Raw genomic sequence first — 9,205 nt, 5'->3', positions numbered from 1 at the left:
CTGGCCCAGCTAACCAATCACAGCACACACTGGCCCAGCTGACCAATCACAACACACACTGACCCAGCTGACCAATCACAGCACACACTGGCCCAGCTGACCAATCACAGCACATTTCGTATTTCAGAAGGCGGGCCTTCATTTGATACAGGAACTATTCTAGCCGTTCGTGCCAGACTGGGGAGAGAGGTGTTGTAATAATGTAAAATATGTGAAAAATTATGTTTTTCGAACAACCTAGTATGAGAGCCTGTTCTAGTACACCCCCAAAACAAAATCAAGACTTTGTAAAAGAGCATAATAGGACCCCTTTAAAGTATCTTTTTATTTTTCTTAATAATTTCAAATATCAGTATTCTATGGAAGCCTGTTTTCCGCCACTGAATAAAAAATAAAACAAGGTAATTGTGACTTTTTATCTCACAATTCTGACTTTTATTCTCAGAATTGCGAGTTCATATCTTGCAATTCTGACTTTATAACACACAATTGCGAGTTAAGTCAAAATTGCGAGTTATAAAGTCAGAACTGCGAGATATAAACTCGCAATTGCGTGTCATAAAGTCAGAATTGCGAGATATGAACTCGTATAAAGGTAAAAATGCCTAGAAAAAGGTACAAATTAATTTAAACTTATTGAAAAAGATTAATTTCTATCACTGTTGAGAACTGACCACCACACAGAATATGAAGAATATCGAAAACATTACATAGTAGTCAATAACACACTTACAACACAAATATCTTCTAATTACCGTTATCGATAAAATCCCAGAAAATATTGAAATATCATTGTCAATATCGCACACCCCTATCTGGGACAAGTCGATTTTTTAAAGGGGCAAGTAAGAGAGAATTTCACTTGCCCGACCAGACAAGAAGCCTGACTAAAACATCAATAGCAAAAATAACTAAGCAAACACTGAAACTTGGGAAAAAAAAATGTTTGCACCAGAATGATTCTTATTTTATTGCATTCAGTGTAAACGGCGACTGATGATGTACAGTATTTGTCATGCCAGATGAAGCTCGCTCAGCCTATTCTAGAGTGAGAAAGAGAGAATTGTGCAACACAGCGGTGTTTCGTTACTGAATGAATCCACGGTTTTGAATGAATCAAGTAAGCCAATGATTCAACCCCATGAACCCATTCATGCAGACAGTCAGGCCCTGTCCCAAATGGCACACTTCATGTGCACTTTCGGTCTTGAAGACTTTCAATGGCCGCTGCGTGCGCGTGTCCGTTAAGTCCATGAGACTGTAGGGCGTCCCATTTGTCATTTAGCTTTCAGAAGGGTGCTCGCGAGCGCCACCTTTCTTTTTCTTTGCAATTTTGTGGTGTAAATGCATTAATGGCACCCCAGCTTTATTAAACAGTAAATACATCTAATGCCACATCAGATGCAGCTTCTGTGCTTCCTGCAGTAGAAAGATGGAGTTTGTTGATACTGATTTCATTCGAATAGTAACAACTCTACAGTTTCTTATTATTCTAACTGAATTAATTGAAACAATGTAAGAATTTGATGTGGAAGATGACATTTAATAAGGATAGGGGAAAAAAATGACCATTTATAAACAGTGGGAAATGACATCTGTTTTGTTATATACAGCAACTCTAATAAAAAGAGTTGTATTAAATCAGAGTTATATAAAGCAATAACTAATTGTTATTTCGACCTATTTCCAGTCACAAAGCACTTTATTTTGAGAGTTGTTGAAGTGAGAGAACATTTGTAACTTAGTCCAGATCGGGGGAATTGTAACGTGTAATACATTTTTTTTTTTATTTAGAACATTTTTTGCATTGGAAAAAAAAGTAGATTTTTGTGTGTATATACTGTCAATTATAGTTCTTATAAACAAAATCGGAATTGGCAAAAATCGGTATCGGCAGGTCACACTTACAACAAAAAAAATTGGAAATCGGAACTGGCCACACAGGTAATCGGTGCATCTCTAGTTAAATGAAATAAAGCTGAAAATATAAAAATTAAACAAAACTTAAATAAAAATTAGAAGTGCTTTGCCAACTAAGTGAAAATAAGTTTAAGATGAAGTGCTAAAATTACTAAAACTATAAATGAAATTAAAAAAAGCAAAATAGAAATTTAAAAAAATTATAAAATAACAAAAAAAAATTAACTACAAATCTAAAAATAAAAAGATAATTTAAAATTTGTAATACAATAACAGTATATAAAACATAAATAACACTGATCAAGAAGTTTCTTGTGGCCACTGTAACCTGTAAATATATACCACTGTAAATATATATAGTAGTCAACATTTAAAGTGTATTAAAAAAGTTAATCAAAGTTGTCCTAAGACAAGAATGCATTTTTGGTTTTAGGACAACTTTGATGAAAAGTTTTGATCCACTTCAAATGTTGACTAGTGTATATAAAATTACTCTAATAAACAGTCTAATAAACAGCTGTCAACTTAATACAGAAGTAAATATTTTCCAGATAATACTTTTATTGTTTCTTTGGAATTACAATCAAATATTTTTTTATGCAAACGTTTGTCTTTTAACAGTGATTTTTTTCTTCCCCACACATAGCATATATGGGTCTTCTTATAGCCTTCATATTAGGGATCCCCTTTATATTTTAAATCACTCGCATTCAGATTACAATAAAAAGTAATAAAAAGAAATGGAAAGAAAAAGAAAAATATTGCAATAGAATTTATTTTTTTCTTGAACGTACCTTAATAAGTTGCTCCTGCACTTTGGCTGCATCGGCTGGGCTGAAATGTTTGGCCAGGACAGTTGACAATAACTGCCACACACCACTGGCTGCTTTATCAGGACTACCGCTGCTGTTTCCCACCGCGCCGCCGCTCCTCTCGCCCGCCGGACGCACCACCAGATTCAGCTTGGCCTCCGGGCCGATGCAGTAATCGCTCAACCGGTGTTCATCTGAAAACAGCAAATCGAGCATCACAATGACGAACACAACACACCTCAAGTGCAATGACTGGAACGCTGCCAGTCAAAGTCTCAGAAAAACACTGTAGGAGGAAATAAAAATAGTGCTACTCTAAATTATAAATACATGTACTGGCAAACATCTGGCAAAAAAATGCATTACCTGCAAGTGCTTTTCCTTTATACAGCAGTCTCTGCTGACTGGGAGGGATGTTTAAACGCTCTGATACCAACTCTTTCACTGTTGATACCTTTTCATTTTCTGTCACCTGTGCATGAAAAGAACACAACTGCTGACAAAAGCACTGCATATTTCAATTCACTAGCACAGTTCATTCAAATATCTATCTATCTAGGGGAAGTCAAGGCCTAATGGTTAGAGTCGGACTCGTAACCCAAAGGTTGCGGGTTCACTAATTCCGAGTATGGGTCACCATACTTGGCCACATGTCACGTCATCTGTGTGTGTGTGTGTGTGTGTGTGTGTATATAGATAGTTAGATAGATAATTAAATAACGGATAAAATAATGAAATGATTTACACACTTTCTGTGTGCTTTCTGTGTGTCAGTCTAACTATGCATAATAAAACAATTACTGAAGGATCACATGAAGAATGGTAAAAGCTGCTGAAAATACAGAATTAAAAGTTTTTTTTTTATTTTAAATTGCAATATTATTATAATACCGTATTATAATGAAATATATTGCAATTAAGTACTGTATTATTATATATCTTTGTTATATTATATTACATTAACATGTAATAATATTCTAATACTTGATTTTTTTTAAAAATCATTATTCCAAACTTTTGACCAGTAGTGTTTTTTTTTTAATTGCAGTTAATGTTTATTTTATTTCAAGTACCAATGTTTCTATGGTTTTAGATGTGTGTCGTACATATATTATGTACATTATTAATTAATAAAATAGACAGAACCACAATACAAAAAAAGGTTCTCATACAGAGAATCTAATCCATTAGCAGTTGTCTCACGTTTGCTTGATCTACTAGATCCTTAACTAACTGTAACTAACTAACTAGTCTTTGGCAGTAAGTAACTTGCCATCCAAGTTAGGTAAGTTAAGCAGCTCCATTGGTTTGGTGACACAGCTATTATATCGTGGACAAAATAACTGTCTGGAGAGTGTAAATCATTTCTAGTGAGCTACAGCAGAAACCGCAGGTTGTATCATTATCTATAAATGATTGGCCAGGACAAAAGAAACATAACATACAAGAGAGTGATGGAAAGAAAGCCGCAGCCCAGCGCTATGCTAAAGCAGCTAACAGCCACATTAGCGCCTCAAAACACCTCACGACACTCACGCTTACCTGGACATTACACTCTTTCCCTTGAAGCGGCTTTACTGTAAGAATCATCTTCACATTTACACAATTAAATACAAAATAAAGAATAGATAATGATCTCGCTTAACATTCGTGAACTATCAGCCGACGTTCCCCACGGACAGGACGTCGACTACACTGATCTGCGCATGCGCGGGGAATGTTGCGCCTCAGCCAGACCAATGAGCAGACTGTGCTTTTTAACGACTTCAATCAAATCACATAATTATTTTATATAAACAATATACATGTTTTCATAAAGAATACTAAAATTTTGCATTGTCATTAAAATGTAATATGGTAAACTCTCGCAAAATACAGAAAATGAAAAGACATAGAAAGACTCTTGTCTGAGGTGGGACACAGAAGAAGACAGGAGACCTCCAAAATGGGGTCATGAAAAAGAAACCAATACCAAATAGGCTACACTTGAAACAGACAGCAGTTTGTCTGAGACCATACAACTCAGATTCTGGATTAGAATTTAATTTGAGACCCCGATCAAGGCCACAAGACCAAGACACAAATATGAGGTTCACAATTCATTTTTAAAGTTGCGTTGAATAAAGACGCGTAATTAAGAAGGGAAAATATTTTATTGAACTGAATTACAAGGCATTATGAATTCTACAGTCAGTGATGTTCATACATCATGAACAGAATTTGACAATAAATCTTTCCAAAAGCTGGAAGCTATAGGCTATTTAACACTAAAAACATGTGTATGCAAGAATTATACCAATTCAATTGTCAAAAAAAAAAGTCACCTCTCCTGAATCTTCAAATTCATTTTAAATACATTTCAAAACAAAAGACATTAAGATGTTTACGTGCTAATGTTATAAAGACAATTCCTCACCCAAGGTTTTAGAAAATTGCTGATATACAGTAGTCAACATTTGAAGTGGATCAAAAAAAGTTCGTCCTAAGACAAGAACGCATTTTGGTTTTAGGTTTTAGGACAACTTTGATGAAAGGTTTTGATCCACTTCAAATGTTGACTAGTGTACACTGCAGGCATAGTGACTGTTCTTCATCAGTCGCCCTACTAATTATGTCAAGACACACACCCAAAAAAAGAAAATTGAAGTATATATAAAGTTAGACATTTGTCTTCATCGTGTAAAAGTAAACATATTGCAGTCTGCAACACAGGCAGCATATCCTAAAGCAGGGGTGTCCGATCCTGGTTCAGGAGTGTTTGATTAGTGTTCCTAGAGCAGGATCAGACACCCCTGTCCTAAACAGAGAAGCTGAGATATGATAGCAGGGGTGGATCTACTGCTGTAACTATCCTGCAGAGTTTAGCTCCAATTAAACACACCTGAACCTGCTAATAAAGGTCTTCAGAGTTACTATAGACTTCCAGGCAGGTGTGTTGAAACAGCTCTGCAGGCCTGGACACCCCTGATTTATAAAATGAAATCGAAGCAGGATTGGCGTTTCGGAGAGAAGCTGAAGAGAATGAACTGTTATTTCCAGGAATCTGTGAAGAACGAAATACATTTAACACACAGTGACTAATAAAAGATCATGCTAAAAACAACTGAATACATGAACCAACATAATTTGAAAGGTATGCTAGATTACATAAAGTGTGGTAAATTACAATTACTATTAATACATGTTAAAGCCTTTAAAAAAACAGTATTATCAGAACTTACTGTTGGACGTTCACATGTCAGGTTCTACAAGAGAGAAAACAAACATTAGTTTCATTTATAGATCCTTGTTCATTTCATTTAAAAAAAGTAGCTAATTTAATTTGTATCATCATATAAGTCCCAGTTTGGGGTTCTCGTCAAATTAAATTTACAAAAGTGATTTTATATACATATAAAGCATTTAAATGCAAGCAAAGTGTCTACTTTAATGTTTCTAATAACTTTTGTGAAAATAAAAGGCCAAAATATGGGTAAAATTATCCATCATCATTCAGCATAACAGATATATTTATGTAAAAATGAAACAACATAGTTATTCTGACCTGTACTTATTAAAATATATAAAATAAAATGTGGCCATATTAAATTAAATTCAATTCAATTCAATTCAATTCAATTTGTTGGATCGGTGTGGTTCATAGTAATATTATTCCTTTCAAATATTTGGTTTTAAGGACATTTTGTTCACTTTTGTATGATAATTAAAATGTGTTATGTGACTACTTAACGACTCCCAAAACTATAATTAACACGAAAGAGACTAATTAAACTCCACAATCCAATACACAGATGTCTATGAAAGTGAGAAATACTCAAACAGCTCCTAAATGAACCAACATCTGACCTTTATCTACCACTTTCTGGAATTCATCGACACTGAAAATCACCAACAATGGGGCTCATAAGATAAAGACCTCAGATCTGTTCTCACCCCATGTGTAGGTCTTTGTGTTGACCATGTGTTGGACTCTGCAGCTGTACTCCTCTCCAGCCTGGGGGGTGAAATCAACATGCTTGGTCAGGTGGAACTGCCAGCCCTGCTCGAAGGCCAGGTCGGTCTGGTGGCTGTTCGGGATCTCCTGCCCATTCTTCAGGAGCTCAATGGTGATGTCAGGGGGGTGAAAGCCACTGACGTAGCAGATCAGCACGTTTTTCTTCCCATACTCTCCAGGGTTGCGGCTGTACACCTGCACTTTGGGGTCAGCTAGAAACAATACAAAAGGAAACACTGATATTTTGGCATCTGAAAACTGTTCATTCTTAGATACTGTATTGCATGTATTATGTTTGGAAATGTTTATTGTCTGTCCTTATGTTTTATTTAGGCCATCTTATTTATTCATTTATTCATCCAAGCATGCGGATCAGAGACAAAAAGGGATTTTAGAATATGTCCCGACTCCTGTTTAATTTAATTAACTTTTTTTTTCTGAGCAAAAAATAATGACTATCATACAGTTTTACCATAATTTACAGAAGACACCCACTAAAATGTCATTCAATAGTACAATAGTTCATATAATGAAAATCCTGCCAGGCATATTAAGTATAAGAATCCTTAGATGACATTAAAAGACGCTATTAAAGGAATTTTACCCAGCACTGGGTTGTATTTAACCCAGCATTTTTTAGAGTGTAATTCATTGTCATTTTAAGTCTTTACCAGTCTTTGTCACGATCCTTCAAACTACTTTTTGTCAACAATAAGTTATTATTCATTTAAAATATAATACAATTTAGTATAATCGCATTTTTATATATATATTTTAATAAGTACAGGTCAGAATAAGTACACTCTAAAAAATGCTGGGCTGTTTCAACCCAACTTTGGGTCAAATATGGACTAACCCAACTTTTGGGTTAAAAATTTAATGTAAAAATGTAACCCAACGGTTGGGTTAGTCCATGTTTGACCCAAAGTTGGGTTGAAACAACCCAGCATTTTTTTAGAGTGTACGTTTTCGTTTTTACATAAATATATCTGTTACACTGAATGACGATGGAATGTTATTTCACCCATATTGTGACATTTTATTTTCACACAAGTTATTAGAAACATTAAAGTAGACACTTTACTTGCATTCATTATGCTTGTATATTAAATCACTTTTATAAATTGAATTTGATGCAGGCACCAAAATGGGACGTCTCGACTTTGACCCATGTGCAGTATGTTTATCTATTTAGGAATAGTTATTTATTTGTGCAGTTATTATAACTAATTTTAACACAAGCATCTTTTCTTAAAGAAACAAAAACCTGATTAAATATCATGATATCATGTGTCATATCAATGTAACTTTATAACCACCAACCATTAATATCCAGTAAAACGAGTTTTTCTATCACGAGTAGCTATGCATATAAGTGAAAGTGAAAGTGAAAGTAAAATGTTCAGGGGATTTCAGACAAACAAACATGTCTTAGACATGTTTAATTCTCTGGACAGATTTTCACAAGCTTTTTAAAGTTACAAAAATACTTTATTTCTTTCTTTCTTTTTCAGCGTTTTGGCAACTACCTATGCTTTTAACTATTTCAAGGGTTTTATCCTTTGTATTCTCCATAGCAGATGAAAGTACGTCATACACTATTAAGGTTGAAAAACATAATATTTTTTAAAACTACTTAGGGATTCAAACGTATTTGATAAAGACCGCGTATAACGAATGGAAATATAAGATAGTAATACAAATAAAATTAATAAAAATAAACATAATAAGAAGAGTAGATAAGAACGCGTCAGAAAACAGATTCTTTACACTTACATTGTTTGGCAAAACAGCTGGCGCTGAGAAGCACAAGAGCGACTACAGCGAGTTTGAGCATGGTTTTCACCCTGATGTCCCTGATCTCTATTATTCTGTTCGTCCGTCGAGTTCACGTCTGGCCTCCTGTAGCCTGAACACAAAACGCTGCAAGACGGAAGAGGGCAACATACGGGACAACAGATGAGCTAAACCCCGCCCTCAAACATGTTTTTAACAAATCATACATTTTCTTTTTCTGTTGCTGGGTGATTATGGTACTCTGATGGTTGATGGTAACTTGTAGTATTAAGAAGCTACTTTTAACATCACACTTCACATTTCATCTCATGCAGTAAACTGCTCTAGCAATAATTCCACTTTATGCAGATTGTATTGTTGTAGTTTGTGTAGTGTAGTGCTGACTCAAATCAGGTCGGTGAAGCATCATGCAAAAGTTTCCATTTCTTTACATGGCGGCCTCCATGAGATGACCTGCCCAACATAAAATGCCTGACTTTCCCTGCCTTCCATTTCTTTTTTTTTTTGTGGATACTCTATTTATTGTTTTGACAATGATTACAATAAATTCACAATAATAGTACAAAAGCTATAAACAATTTTTAACCTCTCAACATCCTGTCCCCATTCATATATATATATATATATATATATATATATATATACATACACTCTGTTACTCAAGTTACATGATAAATATCAC

At 34.7% G+C, this 9,205-nt stretch overlaps 2 protein-coding genes across 2 annotated transcripts in view; both read right to left on the bottom strand.

Annotated features, from left to right (window-relative positions):
* The window catches only part of ubl4a (ubiquitin like 4A), a 9,745-nt gene extending 5,282 nt beyond the window's left edge, over positions 1–4,463 (bottom strand). The window contains exons 1-3 of the mRNA XM_016455979.1: positions 4,275–4,463; positions 3,099–3,204; positions 2,715–2,926 (exon numbers count right to left, since the gene is read on the bottom strand). Coding sequence (XP_016311465.1) covers positions 2,715–2,926; positions 3,099–3,204; positions 4,275–4,322 — 366 coding nt within the window. The 5' untranslated portion in view covers positions 4,323–4,463. The remainder of the gene's footprint in view (positions 1–2,714; positions 2,927–3,098; positions 3,205–4,274) is intronic.
* Positions 4,464–5,072: 609 nt separating this feature from the next.
* LOC107665198 (beta-2-microglobulin-like) lies at positions 5,073–8,678 on the bottom strand. Its single transcript, XM_016455980.1, has 4 exons — positions 8,503–8,678; positions 6,666–6,938; positions 5,954–5,977; positions 5,073–5,775 (listed from the first exon to the last, which is right to left on the bottom strand). Exons 1-3 carry the CDS (start codon positions 8,561–8,563, stop codon positions 5,964–5,966), a joined length of 348 nt encoding a protein of 115 aa, XP_016311466.1. The 5' UTR covers positions 8,564–8,678; the 3' UTR covers positions 5,073–5,775; positions 5,954–5,963.
* Positions 8,679–9,205: the final 527 nt, after the last annotated feature.

This window comes from Sinocyclocheilus anshuiensis, unplaced genomic scaffold (assembly GCF_001515605.1).
Source record: "Sinocyclocheilus anshuiensis isolate Anshui unplaced genomic scaffold, SAMN03320099.WGS_v1.1 scaffold691, whole genome shotgun sequence".
Lineage (NCBI taxonomy): Eukaryota > Metazoa > Chordata > Actinopteri > Cypriniformes > Cyprinidae > Sinocyclocheilus > Sinocyclocheilus anshuiensis.
Note: the sequence above shows the minus strand (reverse complement) of the source record. Positions and strands in the feature narration are given on the sequence as shown.